General features: G+C 41.9%; 1 protein-coding gene across 4 annotated transcripts; it reads left to right on the top strand.

Annotated features, from left to right (window-relative positions):
• Positions 1-7233: 7233 nt before the first annotated feature.
• On the top strand, positions 7234-20700 carry LOC129639909 (carbonic anhydrase 5B, mitochondrial-like). Of its 4 annotated transcripts, none has more exons than XM_055565211.1 (3): positions 7234-7354; positions 11376-11561; positions 19148-20700. In XM_055565211.1, exons 2-3 carry the CDS (start codon positions 11429-11431, stop codon positions 19378-19380), a joined length of 366 nt encoding a protein of 121 aa, XP_055421186.1. In that variant the 5' UTR covers positions 7234-7354; positions 11376-11428; the 3' UTR covers positions 19381-20700. The 4 variants fall into 4 exon arrangements, with proteins under 4 accessions (XP_055421186.1, XP_055421183.1, XP_055421184.1 ...); XM_055565208.1 differs by lacking the exon at positions 7234-7354 and adding an exon at positions 7373-7506; XM_055565209.1 differs by lacking the exon at positions 7234-7354 and adding an exon at positions 7399-7528.
• Positions 20701-22568: the final 1868 nt, after the last annotated feature.

Below are 22568 nucleotides of genomic sequence, written 5' to 3' on the forward strand. Positions count from 1 at the left end.
TTCTTTTTATAACTCTTGAACTGGCTAATAGGCTTATTTATTTTTAACCTTTCTCAGTTAATATGAAAATACCTATGGCTATGAATTTTCCTTGGAATACTGTTCTGGCCACATGACATAACAAGTACAAATGTACAGTGATCTCATTCTACTTTCTAAATAGTCTACAGTTACAGTTTTAATTTTTCTATACCCCAGTATTTAGAAAAGCATTAGAAAATTAGAAAAGTATTTGTCATTAGCAAAAGAAACAGCAGCCAAAAATGAAATGGTTAAAAATATTGCCTTTTATAGGTCCTGTAAGATGAACAGAAAAAGAAAACGTTTAATGATAAAATAAGATACTGTCAATAACTTGACTTAAAACATGAAGACTCTTACAAGGTCTGGATCAGCTGGAATGTACTAAAAAAGATTTTAACAACTAAAGAGCTTGAGAGTTTAGTAAAAGTGGTGAACCCAAAACTAGATGCTATCGTTCTTGACTCTCAACATAGTGGGGTTTTTTCTTTCACTTTTCAAAATCTGCACATACTCAGTCTTTATTTTCATGCACAATTGTAAGTATTAAACCTCCAGAAAATTCATATCAAACTTGTTCCATACAATGCTCATTTCAGCAATTTTACAAATAGGAGCTTAATAATTTATCAGGAACAGTGGTAATGATGACAACTAAAGTGGTTTCAAACATTCACAATATGGCCCTATTACTGCCAGTGTTTAGAGTTTCAAGAATGCAGATAAAAAGTTGAGACTACTATTGCCATGAGCGATACAAAAGGCACGGAGTCTCCTCAGAGAGGAAAGAGAAATTGATTTCTCCGTGCTTTTTCCTACTCCACAACACTACTGAAAAGCAGTTTCTTGGCACATAACTACTGATCTGGAGAATGAATTAAATATGAGATCACACGAAAAGGAAACACATGAGTTGGTCTTTTGACTCACATAAGATGCCTTTTAAAGTTCATTAGAGTTGTAAATGCATGTGGGTGATATGTATGCTTCATTTACCTGCGATAAAACAAGATGTAGTATGGAGGACAAATGCAGCTTTGAAATTTTAACTGATTGCTTCATTGTCACAATCAGGTAATTTTCAAACCTAGAATAACCTGAATACTGTGAGCTTTCATTTTTTATCTTTAAATATTTTAACCACCATTACAGGTCTATCTCAATGATCACCTCCTTTAAGAAATCTTTCTTTTCTTTTTGTTATAGATTCTTAGCTGTTGTTTGTTGTGGACTTGTCCACTCTACTAACTTTTAATTCTCTGTCCTGTGTTTCCATAGCATTTTGTTCACATTTGCACATGGATCTATTGCCAACATGATTTGCTTCTGGATCCTTCAAATTTTAAGTTCCTGGAGGGCAGGGATTATATTTGGTTCCATTTGCATTTCTCATGGCCCATGAATATTTGATAGTAAAACTGAACTGACTTACTTCAGTCATAAATAGGCATTCTAAGGCACTTAAGACCATGGAAATGAAGTATCATGAAGTACACTGCAATTTTTTTGACCATCTCCACCAGAGAAAGACAATTCCCAGTACTTTGACAAACCAGGAACCCTGGGCTTTGGAAAACTTCTGTCTCCACTCCCAGACCTTATGCCCTTTTTAGATGAGAAAAAAAATCCAAAGCTATAATATTCGAAGGCTAGTCAGATTTTGTAGGTTAATCAACAACTGTAACTTAATGAACCTTACCTTTTCACCCTCACAGGGTAACAATTTTCAGCTTCAGAGAAAGTTAATCACTAATCTTTAGAAATAAAGATTAATTCAGACAAACTAAGTGAGTATAATTCTGCCAATTTTATATTCCTAAGGTAGCAATTTAAAGAACACTTTCATAAACAGAATGCATATGTGACTGACTGTCTCATCTTGTCCATGAAGACCAATACATTCAAATGAGTCCCACGTACAATGTAAATTGTTGCAGGTACTACAGAAAGCAGGATGCAGATTCCTTAAGAAAACTAAAAAAAAAAGGAAAAAGAAAGATGAAAACTCTAATTTGAAAAGATACATGAACCCCAGTGTTCACAGCAGCACTATTTACAATAGCCAAGACATGGAGGCAACCTGAATGCCCATCAACAGGCAACTGGCTTAAGATGATGTAGTATAGATACACAATGGTATATTAACCATAAAAAAGAATGAAATATTGCCATTTGCAGCAACATGGACGGACCTACAGACTATCATACTATGTGAAGTGAGACAAAGAAAGACAAATATGATATGATATCACTTTTATGTACAATCTAAAATATATTACAAATGAATCTTTATATAAAACAAAAATACTCATAGACATAGAAAGCAAATTTATGGTTACCAAAGAAAAGAGGGGGTGGATAAGCAACAAGGATTTACTGCTATTACAGAGAACTATATTCAATATTTTATAATAACATATAAAGGAAAATGATATGAAATATGTATATATATATAACTGAATCACTTTGCTGTACATCTGAAACTAACACACTATTGTAAACCAATTATACTTCAGTGAAAATAAATGAAATTTTTTAAAATAATTTTTAAAAAATGAGTCCTATGCAATAAAAACAAGATTTTACTGACATAGCCAACGCTGCTTGGGTATTGTATTAAGAGTTTTCTCATGGTTTCAACAAGTCATGATATTTTTTTCTGGGTAAAAATTACTGTAACCATGCTCTATGGAGTACTATTTTTCATTCTTAAATCTTGTATCTGACTGTCAGTTAGTGTTACCCGATCACATTTAGCCCTGCCACTAGGTACCGCTGTTACTAACCTCCATAAAGAGGTAGAGGGCTTCCCAAGTGGCACAGAGGTACAGAATCCACTTGCTAATGCAAGAGACGCAAGAGACGTGGGTTCCACCCCTGAGCTGGGATAATCCCCTGGAGCAGGAAATGGCAACCCATTCCAGTATTCTTGCCTGGAAAATTCCATGGACAGAGGAGCCTGGTGGGCTGCTACAGTCCATGGGGCTGCAAAGAGTTGGACACAACTAAGTGACCAAGTATACATGCACAAAGAGGTAGAGAGGCCCTGTATCTTTTAGGTTCAGTTCAGTTCAGTTCAGTCACTCAGTCGTGTCCGACTCTTTGAGACCCCATGAATCGCAGCATGCCACGCCTCCCTGTCCATCACCAACTCCCAGAGTTCACTCAAACTCATGTCCATCGAGTCGGTGATGCCTTCCAGCCATCTCATCTGTCATCCCCTTCTCCTCCTGCCCCCAATCCCTCCCAGCATCACAGTCTTTTCCAATGAGTCAACTCTTCGCATGAGGTGGCCAAAGTACTGGAGTTTCAGCTTTAGCATCAGTCCTTCCAATGGACACCCAGGACTGATCTCCTTCAGAATGGACTGGTTAGATCTCCTTGCAGTTCAAGGGACTCTCAAGAGTCTTTTCCAACACCACAGTTCAAAAGCATCAATTCTTCGGCACTCAGGTTTCTTCACAATCCAACTGTCACATCCATACATGACTGCTGGAAAACCCATAGCCTTGACTAGACGGACCTTTGTTGGCAAAGTAATGTCTCTGCTTTTTAATATGCTATCTAGGTTGGTCATAACTTTCCTTCCAAGGAGTAAGAGTCTTTTAATTTCATGGATGCTCTCATTTTCCTAACAGAAGCTTAAGCTACCTTATTCTGGTTGATACACAAAGTACATGAAATAATCAAAAGATCAAAGTTTTTGCCCTTGTGGCCAGTGACAATGACCTTGATCTTTCTACTGTATGAAATCATCAAAAACTTACAGTAAGAAATGTTTTTGAAGACTGCCTAAAAGACATAGATGTAAGACCTCTATTACTACAAATCGGAGATGCCAGATAAGTTTTTGCAACCACTCATTCATCCTGAACCCACAAAAGACATTGTTAATCTATTATAGAACGTATTACTTCTGAGCCCAGACTCAATCACAAAACTCCAATGCAGTTATTCAGTCAGTCGACATGTGAGTTGAAACTTACTTGCCATCACGGGGAATAATGATCTTAACGCTGCCCTGACTAAGCCATACCATTAAGGGTCTGTGATCTCAAATAAACAGGAAAGTGTGGGTGGTTCACAGAATTGATTTAATGAACTGTGCTTTGTTACTGTGGCAACAGTTTACATTGAGGGGATCTGTATGAAATTCTTTAAGACACTTGCTTCCTACTTAGTTCATAGCATCCTTATGATGAGGAATTAGGATTTCCATTGGGACTGAACATCAAGAAAAACTGTGCATCTCAAAAACAAACGAACGAACCTGCAGGGCATTATGCTAAATGAAATAAGCCAGACAGAGGAAATAAATACCTTATGATCTCACTTATACGTAGAATCTAAAAACACACACACACAAACCTGAACTCACAGATTCAGAGAACAGATTGGGGGTTGCCAAAGGCAGGGGGTATGGGGGAGCCTGGTGGGCTGCCGTCTATGGGGTCGCACAGAGTCGGACATGACTGAAGCGGTTTAGCAGCAGCAGCAGCAGCAAAGGCAAGGGGTAGAAGTGGGTAAAATGAGTGAAAGTACTCCAAGTTAGGCTTCAACAGTACATGAACTTCCAGATGTTCAAGTTTGATTTAGAAAAAGCAGAGGAACCAGAGATCAAATTGCCAACATCTGCTGGATTACAGAAAAAGCGAGAATTCCAGAAAAACATCTACTTCTACTTTATTGACTATACCAAAGCCTTTGACTGTGTGGATCACAACAAACTATGGAAAATTCTTCAAGAGATGGGAATACCAGACCACCTCCCCTGCCTCCTGAGAAATCTGTATGCAGGTCAAGAAGCAACAGTTAGAACCAGACATGGAACAACAGACTGGTTCCAACAGACTGGTTGGAAAAGGAGTATGTCAAGGCTGTATGTTGAACCTTACTTACTTAACTTATATGCAGAGTACACCATGCGAAATGCTGGGCTGGATGAAGCACAAGCTGGAATCAAGATTGCTGGGAGAAATATCAATAACCTCAGATATGCAGATGACACCACCCTTACGGCTGAAAGTGAAAAGGAACTAAAGAGCCTCTTGATAAAAGCGAAAGAAGGAAGGGGGAAAAGCTGGCTTAATACTCAATATTCAAAAAACTAGATCATGGCATCCGATCCCATCACTTCATGGCAAACAGACAGAGAAACAATACTAACAGTGACAGACTTTATTTTGGGGGGGCTCCAAAATCACTGCAGATGGTGACTGCAGCCATGAAATCAAAAGATGCTTGCTCCTTGAAAGAAAAGCTATAACCAACCTAGACAGCATATTAAAAAACAGAGACATTACAACAAAGGTCTGTCTAATCAAAGCTATGATTTTTCCAGCAGTCATGTATGGATGTGACAGTTGGAGCATAAAAAATGCTGAGTGCCAAAGAATTGATGCTTTTGAACTCTGGTGTTGGAGAAGACTCTTGAGAGTCCCTTGGACTGCAAGGAGATCCAACCAGTCCATCCTAAAGGAAATCAGTCCTGAATATTCACTGGAAGGACTGTGCTGAAGCTGAAGCTCCAATACTTTGGCCACCTGATGCAAAGAATTGACTCATTGGAAAAGACCCCGATGCTGGGCAAGAGTGAAGGCAGGAGAAGTGGATGATACAAGGATGACATGGTTGGGTGGCATCACCGACTCCACGTGAGTTTGAGCAAGCTCCGGGAGTTGGTGATGGACAGGGAAGACTGGCATGCCTCAGTCCACGGGGTCACAAAGAGTCAGACAGGACTGAGTAACTGAACTGAACTGAATGAAAAGCTACAAACTTATTTATAAAATAAATAAGTCATAGGGATGTAATGTACAGAAAGGTGACTACAGTTAACAATATTGAAAGAGAGTGAATCTTAAAAGGTCTCATCACAAGAAAAAAAACTGTAACTATGTGTGGATGTTTATTAGATTTACTGTGGTGATCATTTCACAATTATATCAATACTTAATAATTATGTGTACCCCTGAAACCAATATATTGTAATGTCAATTAAACCTCAATTTTAAAAAGGCATTTACCAAGTCCTTTTCCACCTATAACCCACCCCCGACCACATCTTAGCTAATTTTCTCTTCAATTCTTATCCCATCCAAACCCAAGCTGGGAAACCTCAGGCTATAAGCTCCTTGAAGTCTCTCTTGGCACTGGAACATAGTACTCCATAAATACGATTTCAGTGCATGAATAACTGAATGGCTAATGGAAAGTGCCCTTCCCCTAGAAGTGCCCATTCAAAGATTTCTGGACAGGAAGGCGAAAAAAAAAAAAAGCTGGTAATAACCTCTTCAATCTTTTCTCTGTGGACCCAGAATTGTAAATCGAGACAGTAAAGACCTATCGAAGAAGGAGTCCACAAGCAGAAGTCTAAGTGTGGTGTTATCTTCACAGGCCCTACACAGCAGGAGGGCACTAGGTACCTTAAAAAGTCGTCGAAGGAGACATTAGGAAGTAGAGGAGTGTGCTTAATCCATGCAGCCCGCTATTTAAACTCGGTTGGTGAGCTGGTAGGAACATAGTTTCAGTTGGTCCTCAGTTACCTTTCCTACCCGGTTTCTGCTCTTGGAGTTGTGGTGTTTGGAACTCGGAGAAATATGAAGCAAACCTATTTTTAGGCGAGAAGCAGAAACCTCCAAATTCCTTTCACCCTGTAAAAGACGCCAACATCTAGCTCTGAGAGACCTGGACGATTTCCTCCAGAAATTCATAAGCTCCGCCCGCTTCTCTGAGGCTTCTCAAGATCAGGTTCCGCCAAGAAGGGGAGAGCAGGGGGCGTGGATCTGCCAAGAGTGTAACCAGAACTGCAATGTCCTGGGAATCCAGGGAGTGGCCACGACGGAATGAATACAGAGAAACGCGCGTGCGCGGAGTTAGTGTGATCAACGAGCACCTCAGGATCATGTGGTGCGGCAAGGAACTGAGGGACGGGCCTGGACACCGTGGGAAGGAGCGTCAGCGACGGCCACGTCAGGAGGGGAGTGGCCTAGGAGTAACACGGAGGCGTGACCGGAAAATGTTGGACTCAATCGGCACGTGAAGGGCGTGGCATAGTCGCTCATAAGCGCAAGACAGAGTTGGTCGAGCCTGCGGGGTGTGAGCTCAGGCAGAGGGCAGATTAAACTGTCAGAGTGGAGGCAGAGACAGAAGCACAAAGGGAGTGGCGTGGTGTCAGCTCAACAAACATGACCCGAAGGATAAAAAGAATGTGAAAGGATTCTGATCAGTGTCGGTGGGGAGGAGTGGCGTACGAGACGCATGTGACGTAACAGAAAGGCGGGCCCTGGTGTAGGCGGAGCGTAAGGACGTACCGTGAACGTGGCCGTGGATGGTGCGTAGGGGCGTGGCTTTGACGCTCTAAGGAGTGCGACAAACAAGGTCCAGCTCCAAGGAAGGGTGGGCCCACGCGGAGGCCAGAGGCGGGACCAACTTACCGCGCAGGCTCCTTACCGCGGCTGGAAGCCCGGAGAGATGGCAGCAGCGGTACAATCAGGGAAAAGAGCAGGTGGAGGGCTGGGCGGAGAAGACTTTCGGGCTCCGACACGGGGAGTGTGGCCGGGGGCGGGGGAGGACTTCCGGCTTCGTCGGGACGTGGGCGGAGCGCGCGGGGCCGTGACTAGGATAAGCGAAATGACGTGTTGCGGCGTGAGGGGCGTATCTAGGCGACAGGGGGCGTAGACAAGATGGCCACACGCATGACCCTCGCATCCTGGTGGCAAACAGGGGTTTCCGCTCTGGGAAATCTTCGGATAAGGTCGGGCGGTTAAGTGGAGCGTGGGCGCAGGGGAGCGTCACTTAGTAGAGAGAGCAGGGATCCTTTTCTACACATTACCATGCGCTGCAGTGGGCTCCGGACCCGGGACAGCTGTTGGCCCCTCTAGAGAAGGCCAGTCCCGGCGGGGCTTCTCTGTAGGATGGAGGAGAAAGCAGCAGGAAATCACTCCTTCCCTCATCTAATCCTGTTCTTCCGCTATGAGAGTCTCCAGAAAACTACACCCCCCTTTTGTGCATTTAAAAGTAGAACAGGTGTCCCAGAGAGTTTGGGAAGTGAGGGGCTTGCAGTTTCAGTGATCGAGTCCTACAAACTGGGATTCAGACATATCTGCATTGTTGATCTTCTCCCTGATTATGCCAAGGGCTATGGACAGATTCACAACCACTCTCAGAGCAGAGGATCAGCAGCTATGTCTTGTGGCCATATCTAAGCCTTCTCTACTCCTCAGTTCTATTGTTTTTCTTTTGTGTCCAGTCCTGGAGCTAGAGGGGAAGAGTCTACCAAATACAGTTGTTGGTGGTGGCTGTGATTCTTTGTGGCATGAGTTAAGAGCTACTGCTCTCAGACTTCTCTTGTGGTCCAGTGGTTAAAACTCCAAGCTTCCATTGCAGGGGGCACGGGTTTGATCCGTAGTCTGGAAACTAAGGTGCAGGGAGGCCAAAAAATAAAGTAAAAGCTACTGCTCTAAGGATGCTGGAAAGCCCTTGTTATTAATGTAATTTCCTCTTGTTTATTTTTGCTGAAAAGCTTGAAAAACATGGGGAGATAACAAAGATGTGTTCACGATATGTTATTAATGTAATTTCCTCTTGTTTATTTTTGCTGAAAAGCTTGAAAAACATGGGGAGATAACAAAGATGTGTTCACGATATGTTGAGTAGGATTCATTCTCTGTCAACCACTGTAAACCACATTGTTTTCTGCTTCCCCTTTTTCCTTTGCTGACAACCTGGTCATCTCCACTGTGCTGTTTAAAATTCTTGATGGAATATGGAAGGAACTCGGGAATCTGGTGAAAGCTTTCACCCTACCCATAAGCTGCCCCTGCACATCCCTCAGAACGGTCTCTATTCTCAGCCTGCATTGAAGTCCACAGCTTACCAAAGTTCATTCATCTGCTTTCCCCCCTCCCCGCTTAGTCTCCCTTCTGGGCCCTAATAAAGAGCTACACTGTTCCTGAGTATTTTGGAAATGAAAACCTTTCAACTTTTAAGGCTTTCCTACTTTACTCAGAAATTTAAACTCAGTACCAGGTCTAAAATTCATCTAAAGGCTGCAAGAAGCAAGAGCACCATTGCTGTGCTTGTGCACATCTGCCCCGATGTTCCTGGAGCCAGGCAAAAGGCTGCCACCACTTATACTTGGAGTACAATAAGAGTTGAGTTCCTTTTGACTAAATATGAATATTGAGGACATCTGATGGAAAGAGGGAAATTCCACTGGAGCAATTAGTTGCAGCGCATTAAACAATTATAAACTTAACTTTTGATAACCCCATATTGGGATCATAATCTTTCTCAGTCAAGATAAGGAAACATATAATTAAAACTTCAGAGAATTGGAAAAGGTTATCTTCCTTTCTAAATCAGAAGGCAAAAAGTCAACAGTCCATTTGATGAGAATCAAGAAATTTGTTTTCAACGTAATTAGAACCTTTAGTTGGGTTATTTTTTTCTGTTTTGCAAAGTATAAATGGCTTAATCAGGCAGAGTTTGAGAGCCAAGGCATTTAATAAATAATCTACAAATTATTTTAAAAGGTTTTTGGAATCTCTTTTCATTCATGGATTTCTGTCTGCAAAACAGCAGATAAGGAAGGTGTAAATAAAATCTAAGAACATATATAAATAATCAATGATAGCAAAGGGGATGTAGCACAGAAAGCTTACCTTCCCTGGGGTCCATCCACGTCATGGGCACATCTTTCCTGTGCCTGTATAACAAAATACAGCTTGAGATTACTGTACATTTATACATTCCAGGATTCACCCATGGCCTAGTTAATAATGAGTATTAGTTTACTTTTAATGCTAAATTTTGCAGTTTATACTCTAGGTGCAAATTCATAAACATTTTTCTGATAAGGATCTTTCTGAAGCATATATCTTGACATAAATAATCTCTTGTATTGTTACAGGTATTGTAGCCTGTGCTGTGCTTAGTCACTCAGTTGTGTCCGACTCATTACTACCCCATGGGGTGCAGCCCATCAGGCTTTTCTGTCCATGGGGAATTCTCCAGGCAAGAATACTGGAGTGGATTGCCATTACTTTGTAGAGGGTATCTTCCCAACCCAGGGATCAAACCCAGGTCTCCTGCATTGCAGGCTGATTCTTTACTGTCTGAGCCACTAGGGACGCCCTAGCATTAGCTAAATTTTCTATTGGGATTTCCCTGGAACCCTCCTTGCCCCTGACCTTTCATGCTCCCTTCCTTCCTTGATTGCATTTGACTTCCCTTTCTCTAGGCCTCCCTAATCACTCCATTTTGTTAGTCTCCCTCTAGACACCTGTTACCCCTGGGGGAGGGGATTTTGCTTCTCTTTCTAGCCTCAAGTCTCCTTAGCACCAGCGCTGCATTGCCAACTCTCCCTAGACCTCTGCTCTTGCCTGCCGCTGCCCCAGTACCTCAAATCCAGTAGGGTTAGCAATAAGAGCACCATCTTTCCCTCGACTGCTGTGCCAGGTTCTGTTTCTCTGTTCAGGGATTCATCCTCGTTCTACCATGAGCTAGACTATTCTACCATATTCTCTCACTTGAATTATCGGAATTTCACTAAAAACTCCACATACCCAAATCCAATCTACGGATTTCCCACCCAAAACCTTTTCCACACACAGCCTTCCCGTCTCAGTTCATGGCAACTCCATCCTTGCAGTTGTTTAGGCCAAGAATCTGCCAGTGTTCCTTGACTGCTTTCTTTCACATCTTACAGGCTGTGTCCCCAAGATACAGCCAACGCCCAACCACTTCCCACCACGTCCACTGCAGCGTCCTTAGTTGTAGCCCCTGGATTATCCTGAATGGGGTCCCTGTTTCTTTCTTACATTCTGGTCATTTTCCAATAGGCCACCCTGAATTATATTTTTTAAATGTATATCATTAAATTCCTCCTCTACTCCAAAAACCTCATTGTGTTCCCATTTTGCATAGAGCAGTAGTTCCCAATCAAAGGCGACTCCTGTTCTCCTGGGGACATCTGCAATGCCTGAGGATATTTTGGGTTGTCACAGTTGGATGGAGGGTACCACTGGTATCTAGTAGGTAGAGACAAAGGATGCTTCTAAACATGCTACAGTGCAAAGACCAGTTCTTTACAACAGACTTATCTAGTCAAAAATGTCAACAATGCCTAAGCTGAGAAACCCTGAGAAAGAACCTTTACAATGGCCTAGATGTCTCCTTGATACGGCATCCACTACCTCTGGACCTCATCTCCTACTACCCTCCTCCTGGTTTACTCCACTCCTACCATATTTACCTCCGCCTTCCCCATACAAACAATCTGAATGATGTTTTCCACATGATCGAGACCTCTATTGTTTATGGCTTTCCTTCCTCTGTCCTTCTGCCTCTAGGTTATTAGATTTCTGCAAGCTGCTTGGGAGCTGATCAAGATTTTAAGCTAAAGATGGTGATGAGTCACCTGAGGGCCATTCTTCAAGCCTCTCCATGCAAGACACTGGAGAAGGTTCCAGATTCCGAGGTCCACGTCTGCAAGGCCTTGCAGCCTCTACACCTGCACACATCCTGGAACCGAGTCTGTGAGTACACGGCTGCCTGGACAGAGCGGAAGCCTGGTTGTTTCCTAAGAGTCATGTATGTTGAGTGTGTGCAGCTCTGATGTCAGTGGCATTCCAGACTGGGATTAGATGCCTTGAGGAGAATACCCCATTATTTCTCTGTTCCCCCTAACTTTATTGAACTACAGCTGACCTAAGTCTGAGGCACACATCATGATGATGTACTCTGGAACATTCCATCCCTCATTAGAAATTGCAGAAGAATTACTTGTAGCTGACCAGCCCGTGTGTGCTTTGCTGTGACCCGCAGATCAGGGGAGGTGGCAGATGGTCTTCCCTGACTCCACGGCACTGCTGCCATTGGGTGCTCATTCCGTGCTGTTGGGGCTGGACTGTGCACACAGATGTTGCATGGCATCCCTAACTGTCCCAAGACCTCCCTAAAGGTCCCCTGGAGGCAAAGTGACACTGGCACAGAACCCCTGGGATGATAGGAGAGGATAATGTATGTGATGGTGGAGACATGAGTTTAATGCGCTGGTTAAGTGTATCTGCCAAATAGTTATTTTCTATATTTTCCACCATTCACAGTGAATCCACACAGTTTTCCAGTGTTGGCTTGCTTCCAGATTGTAGGTTTCTCGACTTTTCCTCCTTGGGCTTACTCTCTCTGACCTTATTTGCACATTAAAAAAGGAATTTATGAGCAATGCCAATCTAGCTAAATCCATTGCCTTGAAACTGCTTCATATATATATTTTTATTGTAAGTTTATTTTGTTTCTTCCATCATTGACTGTGTTCTCATTAAACCAAACTGGCCTGAGTCATAATAAATTTCTGGTTGCTGGGTGTGGCTTCCTACCAGCAAGCCCACATCCTCCCCAGCATGGCTTCTTCTCAACACTGGCACTTTGTGGTCTAAGGCTAAAAATGGAAAAAAGTAGTCATACTTATCTAGTTACTAAATCTTGTGTGTGATGGTATTCCTTATTTTCTTGTTTGTTTATATTTACAGAAAGTATTTACTTTTTTGTATTTATACAATGATGAAAGTAAATCAAGTATGCTCATGGCTTTAGGATAGTTTGCTCCTTTTAGTGCTGACAAAACCCCAAAAGTAGTGGCTTAGGTAGGTGGGGGAATTCTGTTTTTTTAATAAACATTTTTTATATTTATTTTTATGTTTATTTGGGTTTTAGTTGCAGCACTCGGAATCTTTGGTTGCAACACATGGGATCCTTTTTGAACAGCATGTGGGATCTAGTTGGAAATTGGAAATGCAGGATCTTAGCCACCGGACCACCAGGGAAGTCCCAGGGGGACTTCTTTTGGTTAATTTCCCACATCAGATGAAATGTTCTTATTTGTTACTTACTAGAAGAAACAGGTGAGACTCACTGTTTGATTGTGGTTTTCACATATTACACTGTGCCTCCTTGTTTCACCCAAGAGAATATTGGTCTTTGCTGCCCTGGGCCACTGAGCATGTCCTGTTTGGATATCCTGGTCCCTCATCATTTGGTTAGGAAGACAATACTCATTGATTCTGGAGGCTTAGTACCCCAGAGGAAGGCCCAATACACTTGTGATCCAAGACCACTGGGGGTTAGTTAATGTTCAAAGTCCTTAGCGAGCGCCTCCCACACAGCAAGAACTTAGTGCTGGCAGCTACCTCCAGTACCACAGTTGTTACGTCATCACCACCATCATCATGTCATATGCTCAGCAGCTCCCTCAGATGTCTGACCATTTTCAGGATCTGGGGAGCACAGTGAGGACTGACTGAGGAAGAGGAGGGTATGGCAGGTTGAGAAGCAGTGTTTCACTGGGGCCTGTGCCCTGTGCTCTACCTTCACTTCCCATCAGCCCCAGGCAGTCACTGGTGTCAACTCAAATTGCTATTTGCTGTGATCTCAAGTTACAGACAGTAAATGTTGACAGTCCTAACCCTGCGGACTGGTTATATGATAAAATAAAGATAAAATCCTGCACCAGTTACCCAAAATGAAAAGAAAATCAATTACATTTCATGTATCATCTAGTGAAATTTAGCCTAATTTTTTGTCTGATAAAAAACATTTAGGTATGAGATCTTAGACCATTGGGAAATAGGTTTAATAATACTAATTTTTAATTTAATGAAATGTAAAGAATACCATCTAGAATGGAAATGGTACAGATTCGTTACTATTCTATTGATTCTTAACATTCATGATCTCCCTTGTTTTAGACAGAAGAGGAACATTTATTTTTAAAACAAATTGGAATAGAATAGCAATGTATAAAATGTAGCTATCAGCCACATGTATGTATTTACATGTAAATAATGTATTCAGATTGTATGGCCACCTGTGGAAATTTCCATTAGCAGAGAAACTTCTATTTGACAGGACTGGTCAATATTATAACTGAACTATGTTAGAAAACTGTTCTATTATTTCTCTAATTAATTTTGAAGAACACTAATAAAGCCTGGAAAAAAGCTTGTTTTGCAGTGTCTTCACAAAGAATTCCATTATTCCCCTGATAATATGGGCTGGGATACCCAGACTATATTGTTTTCCATTAACTTTCAAATCATCTTGAGAAACAATGGATGCATTAAGAACCTTTTGGATTTAATTAACAGCCTCAGGGGTATTTGCAGCTACAGCGCCCTAGCAAATAGCCCTAAACTGACCACCAGGAAGCGTGGGCCTTAGTCTGCTGTGGTGGTAACTGCGTGTGATGCTGTGGTTACCTGGGCTCAGCGTCAAAGTGCCTCTTAGAGCCCTGATGCTCTAACAAGGCAGTCTGTGATTCTGTGACCATCCTCAGCAAAGTCACATGGAGGGTCCCTGTGTACACCCTCACTGCAGTAGCCCTAGGCCCACTAGGATGGCATTCAATTTGATGAGGAAACAGCATATCTCAAGAAAAAGGACAGTACAGGGCAAGATACAGGAGAAAAGGTTAATGACAGTATAAAGCAGTAATGTCCAAAAGATATATAATGCAAGCCACATGTACTCTTCTGATTTAATAGTCACACTAAGTGAAGGATAAAGAAACAGGTCAAATTCTGAGGTGGCACAGTGGTAAAGAATCTGCCTGCCAATGTAGGAGCCACAAGATATGCAGGTTTGGTCCCAGGAAAGAACCCTCTGGAGTAGTAAATGGCAACCCACTCTAGTATTCTTGCCTGGAAAATTCCATGGACAGAGGTGTATGGTGGGCTTCAGTCCATGGTGTCACGAAGAGACACAACTGAGCATGCACACATGTGCATAATATACTACTCAGTATATCCAAAATATTATTACTATAACATGTAATCAATATAAAATTAGTGAGCTAGTTTACATGAGTAAGTCTTCAAAGCCCAGTGGGGTAGCCTATATCCTACATTTTCAGCACATCTCACTGACTGACCAATGGGAGTAACCTGGCAAGGTTCTGGAATAGCGTGGCAAGACCAGAGTTTGGGAAGGATGAGAAATAAAATTAGATGGGCATGGTGGGTTACTAATATGAAAACCTTGGTGCCTGGACACCGAAGTTTGAATTTCACATAGTCTTTAACGTGGGAACAACATAATGAAGGTGGTAATTTAGGAAAACTGATGGATGGCAAAACATAGTAGAGGGTAGTAATGTTGCAGGAAAGGGGACCCCTTCCAGGGCCCGAAACTGGGCTCTTGTCTAACACTCGGAAATGAATTGTCCGAGGAGACACACGTGCTGACAAAGCAAAAGATTTTATTGGGAAAGGGCACCCGGGTGGAGAACAGTAGGGTAAAGGAACCCAGGAGAACTGCTCTGCCCTGTGGCTCGCAGTCTCGGGTTTTATGGTGATGGGATTAGTTTCCGGGTGGTCTTTGGCCAATTATTCTAATTCAGAGTGTTTCCTGGTGGCTCATGCATCGCTCAGCCAAGATGGATGCTGGCGAGAGGGATTCTGGGAAGTGGACGGACATGGGGTGTCTCTTTTCAACCTTTCCCGAACTCTTCCGGTTGGTGGTGGCTTATTAGTTCCGTATTCCTTATCAGGATCTCCTGTCATAAAACAGCTCATGCAAATGGTTACTATGGTGCCTGGCCAGGGTGGTTGGTTTCAATCAGTGTGCTTCTCCTAACAGTAAAAGAGGAAAAGTGAGCAAAAGGACTTTTCTTCGAGGAAAAGTGTATGGTGTAGGGGCCTAAACGAGGCTGGTGGTCATGGGCTGGGCAAAGAAGAGATAAACCTCAAAAATCCTTAAGGAAAAAACAATGTGCTCAGCAGAGTAAAAGGAAATAAAGGTAAAACAGGAATGAACCTGAAAGGTCGTTGCTGATCCTTGAAAGACGCCAGGATTCTTGGCCTCCAGAGGAGAGGAATTTAATCCGGGGCCAGTGACGAGGCTTGACTGCTCAGAGCTTTTGTGTAATTAAGTTTTATTAATGTATAAAAGAGATAGAGAAAGCTTCTGACGGAGATATCAGAAAGGGGCAGAAAGAGTGCCCCGCTGCTAGTCTTTAGCAGGAAGTTATATACTTACTAGCAGGCTGCTAATAGAGAAAGGAAATGTCTCAAAACTGAGTGGCATCAGGCACATCCCCCACAACATCCATTTTGAGATAACATTGGCACAAGGTGAGTCATCCTGGGCCCTAAAATGACTGACATGAATCTTGAAGAAAGGTAGGTTTCCTAGTAAATACATAATCTCATTAACACAGCTTAAGAGAACATTTGCATGAGTAAAACATACTGGTTTGTCAAGTGGGTTCTGAGTCTTAAGCCGAATAGACCTGAAGAAAGAGGGAGTCTAAGGTAAATACATAGTTCATTAACATAGCTTAAGAAAAACATTTCCATAAGAAAAACACATTGGTTAGCTCAAGGTTTGAGAAAAGTTTAGTTCTAGTGGAACCAGGTGTTGTCACGGCAACACAGAATTTTAAAGGAAACCACCTTTTAATTTCATACAGAGAAGGGAAAAACATCTGACTCTTGAAGTTTGTTTCTTCCTGCTGCTTAAGAGAGAGAAAAAATGTCTGACACTTGCAGCCTATTTCCTCCGTTTGGGGGCCCCTAGCCTTCCTGCCTGTTATCCTCTCAAACCCGTCCCAGAATGGTCTTTATTTTGTACATTCAGTCCACAAGCCAGTGATTAAAAGCCAGCTAGGGGGGAACTAGAGGGGCAGCAGATAAGTATGCATACATGCATATAATTATCATTATACCTGTGGTAATAAACGTTTTGAAGGAAAAGATCAGAATGCAATGATTAATAAGAGGGGATTGTTTAAGAGGATAATCAGAGAGGTATGGAAATGACACTTGCTGAAGAGGCGAGAAGCCAAAAATAGGAGCCAAACCTGAACTGAATGAGGGGAAATTGATTTCTGAGGAGGAATAGGAATTAAGGGGCTAAGGCAGGCATGATGCTGAAAGACAGACACCTCAGAGGCAGGAGCTGAAGGTGGTACAAGCACAAAGTAAAGCAAAGCCAGGACCAGTCAGGTACATAAGGACTAAAGGCAAGCACATCTTCACTATGGAATCTAGAGGGATTGTGTTGCTCTTAGCACATTAGTGAACTCTTCCTAATGACAGTGTGGTGTCACCCCTTAAACCTTGGTGGACAGAATCACTAGCTCTGTTTATTTCATTTTCCCCACAGAAGAAGCTGGAAACACAGGCTCCATTAGAGCATATAATCACCTTCCTACTTGGAGGGAAAGTCTGAGCAATTACCAAGAAATCATTTTAACTTCTACTTTGTTAGAATACAGGAAGAGAGAAGAGAACAAAAATGTGAATTTATCTTTAGTAAAACAAGCCCTGGGCAAAAGCTGGCTTCACTAAGAGGATGGTGACCAAGGGTTCCCTGATAGTTGTAGGGGGTTGGGTTGTAGTTGTCTGGGTTCCTAAAGGAGGAGGTGAGTGGGAGAAAGCCTGGAAGCTAAACTTGTGAACTGAAGGGCGTGAATTGATGAGTGTTATGACCATAAAAGAGCCACTGAAGGAACAGGCCTGGTTTCCTCAGGCTGCTGTTTGTGTGGGTGAGGGAGAAGATTCTAGGCATTTCCTGAACAAAGTGGGGGCCAATTAAAGGTGAAACAGGGCATCGTCTTAGGGATCTGCTCATCATTCCCGACTTCCCTAGTCTCCATGGGAGACAGACCCTCACCAGCTGGTTTTGAAGGGTGTGAATGCTTAAAGCCTCAGCCCCCCTCTGGGCGTCTCAGGGGAAATGTCAGGTCTCTGCTGGCGGTCAGCTTTAAGACTGAGTCAGGGCTGTTCTGGGGGTTTCTGGAAGCTTTAAAATACCAAACTAAAAACTAACCAAATACAGCTTTTTAACCCAACAATACCATTTGGATAATCCATGCTCAGATTAAAGGGCATTTATCAAATTAGGAGCTACAGGGCACAATAAAGGGGAAGGAAGACACGGCTCCTGCCTGCAAGGAATCTGCATTCCAATCCAATAATAATATAATTATATGGTGCCAGTTCCCCCCATTTTTCACTTTAGATTTCTGAAACAGAAAGTTCTCCTGCTCTCAAGTAAGTTCTTGTTCTTCAGGAGTTACTTTATAGCGAGGGAGAAAACCCATAACATTGGGTTCAGACCTCTCTAGAGAAGAGATGATATGCAGTTTGCCTGTTGCTTTTGGCTCTAGACCAAGATTTCTCAACTTTGGCATTACTTATATTTGGGACTATATAATTCTTGTGAAAGCCTGTTCTGCTACTATGTAGGATGTTTAGCTGCATCTCTGGCCTCTAGCCACTAGATGTCAGTAGCACCCTCCTCCAGTCGGACAACTCAAAGTGTCTCCAGACATTGCCAAATGTCCCCTGGAGTCCCCATAGCTCCCTCCTGTGAGAACCACTGGTCTAGAAACTACCTTGGCACGCTCTGTGTCTATACTGCGGGCCACTTGTAGAATCCCACTTGCGGCAGCTATCTCAGGAAGAGAACCATGTCCCGTGTAAGAGGAAACCAGAGGCAAGCCTGTTTTTTTCTGACAAGTGGAGTACCAGGGACCCTGCCATGCACAGAGGGGTTTGACTGGGCTGCAGCTGCCTTGTCACTTTCTCAAATCCTCAGGCTCGTTCTCGGCGGTGGGATGAGGTACAGAGGGGCACTGGTCATGATTTATCTCAATTCATATTTTGTCTGGTTTTCCTGCTGGTCTTGGTTCTGCCCATCCATGCTGCTTCTCAAGGGCAGAGACCTGGACAACCCGAATTACGCACGTGGAGTCTGTGCATCACAGGTGCATAGCTCTCTTTATTACAAGGAATTTGTTGAGATTTCTCAGAGACTTGCCACAAAGACCTAGCGCTTGACTCTGGTAGAAAAATCAGCACCAGTGATGCCGTGTGAGACCGAGTGTGCGTGTACCCCTGAACTTACAGTGTCATAGCTACGCAAGTGACAGACAGAACTCCAGGGACCTTAGCAATGCTAGCGTCTGGCCAGGCTTTGCAGGATGTCTGCCTAATCCTCACAGCTGGCTCCCATAAGACGTGAACTCAGAGGACACACCTCCGTGGGCCCATATGACCCCCGCGGTGAGGATTCCAGCTCGTGGGCCTCTCCATGACAGCCCCGATGTGCTTTCTCCTAGTGCACCCGCTCTGGGAGAAAGTGGACCTGGCCCCGGCGGGTGAGCGCCAGTCGCCCATCAACATCCGGTGGAAGGACAGTGTCTACGATCCTGGCTTACAACCGCTCACCATCTCTTATGACCCGACCACCTGCCTCCACATCTGGAATAACGGGTACTCTTTCCTCGTGGAATTTGAAGATTCTGCAGATAAATCAGGTGAGAGCCAGACCCGTGGTCTCATCCGGAGTTAAAGGGACAGCTTCATGTCAGCACAGGCTACATCGTACAGCCCCGGGAAGTCTCTTGGTAGCTGTGGTATGGGACTCACTGGACTGACTTCTTTTTTTCGTTGTGAAATACACATAACATGACATTTACCATCTTAGCTTTTTTTTAAGTGTACAGCTCAGTAGTATTAACTACATTCACACTGTTGTACAACCATCACCACCATCCATCCTTTTAACTGTGTACCTATTAATAACTGCTTATTTTTCCCCTCCCTCCAGCCACTGGCAATGAACATTTTACTTCTGTTTCTGTGAATTTTGACTATTGGGTGCCTCATTTAAGTGGAATCATACAGTATTTGTCTTTTAATGAGTGAATGAGTTCATTGAGCATAATGTTTCAAGGTTCATTCATATTGTAACATGTATAAGAATTTCATTCCTTTTAAAGAGAAATAATATTCCATTGTATGTACAGTTAATCCTTAGACAACATAGAGGAGCGCCAACCCTCTACAAAATTGAGAATCCAAGTATACCTTAAAGCCAGCCCTCCATATCTGCAGCACCTCTGTATCTGCAGAGTCACGCAGCTGCAGATTATGTAGTACTGGAATATTTACTTAAGGAAAAAAAAATCCACGTATAAGTGGACCTGTGCAGTTCAAACTCATGATGTTTAAGGGTCAGCTATATATACCACATTTTGTTCATCTCTTCATCTATTCGTGGCAGCTGCCTTTTGGCTATTGTAAATAATGCTGCTATGAACATGGGTGTACAAATATCTTTTCAGGATGCTGTTTTCAATTCTTTTGAGTACATACCCAGAAATAGGATTGCTGGATCCTCCTTGGACTTCTTTGAGTGTACTTTTTTCATTTTTATGAAAGTGTCTCTTTTCATTTTTATTCATGTTTCCATCTACTAGAATAAGTAGTATTTTCTGTTAATACATATATCTCTGTGTATAGATTGTATTACTGATGTAGAAGATAGGGCATGAAGTTTAAACTTTGCTAGAAATTTATTTCCTGTGTGTGTTGAATATGTGGTAATCCTCTGCTAACTGACTTGACAAATAACGTTTATATTAAATAGCAATATTACTTAGATTTATGCATGGGTTTTTTAAAAAAATACATACTACAGTACTATACCATCCGTTGTTGGCTGAATCTACAGATGTGGAACCAAGGATGAGGAAAACCAACTGTAAAATTAAATATGCTGATTTTCAACTGTGAGGTGGCTGGCACCCCTAACCTATGCGTTATTCAAAGGTCAACTGTACAAAGCAAAGGGCTAGTCAGGCAATAAAAAGATTTGGTCACCCAGCAACATGTATTTTGTCATTCATTGATTTATTTATTGATTCAACATCTACTAAGTGCCAGTCATATGGCAGACATGGCACTAAGTGCTAGGAATAACAACTCGATTCTTGGCCTCCCAGAATTCAAAGACTAGTGAGAGAAACACAGTAAATTAGAATTATACAGCAAATATGATTTGAAAAAGAGTTTCTAAAAATACTGTGGGACCACAGAGGAGGGTGTGATATAGACTGTTCAGAGGAGTGTATGGTGATTTCACTAAGGAGGGGACATTTGTGTTGGGTATTGAAGGATGAATAGGCGTTTGCCAAGAGGATTAGAAGGGCATTCCAGACTGAAGGAAAATCATGTGCAGAAACAGATGTTAGAAAGTGTCCAAAACCCAATGTGGCCAACATGAGAGTGTATGCTGTGGGGATAAGCAGGAAGAATAGTGACCACTGAAGATTAAGAGGGTAGATGTAAGGCAGTCTTCTGACTGCCTAAAAATAACACTGGTTATTTTTAAACAAAAGAATGGTATAGTATGGTATCATCTAAATAATTGGTCAGTTGCTTCATTTTTCTGAGGTTAACCCAGGCAACAGTACAAGATTAATCTACATGGGAGATGATGGGAGCCTGTGGCAATCAAAGGAGAGAAAGCAGGTTTTAACAAGCATTTTAAAAATAAAAGCAACAAATAAAAATAAAAGAACTTGGAGTCTTCTTCAAATGAGAAGAAGGCAAAGTTAACCGTGATCTTGTGGTGTCTCACTTGGGAGTCTCTGGGGTGGCAATGCCAGAAAGTTCATGAATGATGGACAACGGATAATTTGTAGGGAAAAATCGGGAGCATGTAAGAAAATAAAATTTCTTCTTACAACTTTTCTGCTAATTTAATTTTAAATGTTACATTAAAAATAGAAACACATTTCAACTGGTTATGCCTCAAAAAAGGAATGTGTCTTCAATTCCTGTCTGATTCCCATAGGAAGAATCTGTTTGTCTCAAGACAAGCATCTTCTCTCCTTTTGATGCAAATGAGTTTTGGATTTTAGTATTTCCTGCAGATCAAGATGAGAATGAATAAATATTGATCCCTCACTGAAATGTTACTCATTTTACTATAAAATTTTTAAAATGTTTCTCCCCAGATAAATCCTTTATTCAAAGTAATATTAATTGCTGCTCCATTAATTGCATAAGTTTCTTCCTATTCTTTGTTTCTATCTCATTTTGCATCATATTGTCATGTTTTTACCAGTGGCTTTATTTTAGGTGAGGAAACATGTTTAAATAGTATAGGCTGAATAAGGCTACCAACTTATTTTGGAGTGATCCTATATGATCAGGCACTAATTCGTTTAATGGTGTTTCAGCTGCACTTGGCACATCAGAATGCAATCCAATTTGAAAGGTTTGAGGGTGCAGCAACTGGAAGAAGATGGTTTGGCTATGGTAGGAATATTTTTAAAGGTAAAAAAATCTTACCAAGTTTAAATGATGTGTTGCATTCTAGAATGAAAAGATAAAACATTAGAATATTGTTATTTACTTTAAGAATATGGGGATCAATACATTGGTATGATAAACAATGGTTAAAAGATTGTTAAGAATATATTTCAAATGGTATAAAACTAGGCTGTCCAATATGGTAGCCACAGGTCATGTATGGCTGTTGAGCACTTAAAATGTGGCTACTGTAAGTGAGGAAATGAATTTTAAATTTTATTTTAATCAATTGTCATTTAAATTTAGGAACTGACAATTCAGTTATTGGAAAAGTTTAAAATGTCTGGAACAGCTTGGGTATGCTATATACATTTTCAAGTGTAAAATATACAACTCAAGTGTAAAATATACAAATCAAGTATTTCTGATAAAAATTTA

The sequence above is a fragment of the Bubalus kerabau genome, chromosome X (genome assembly GCF_029407905.1).
Source record: "Bubalus kerabau isolate K-KA32 ecotype Philippines breed swamp buffalo chromosome X, PCC_UOA_SB_1v2, whole genome shotgun sequence".
Classification (NCBI taxonomy): Eukaryota; Metazoa; Chordata; class Mammalia; order Artiodactyla; family Bovidae; genus Bubalus; species Bubalus kerabau.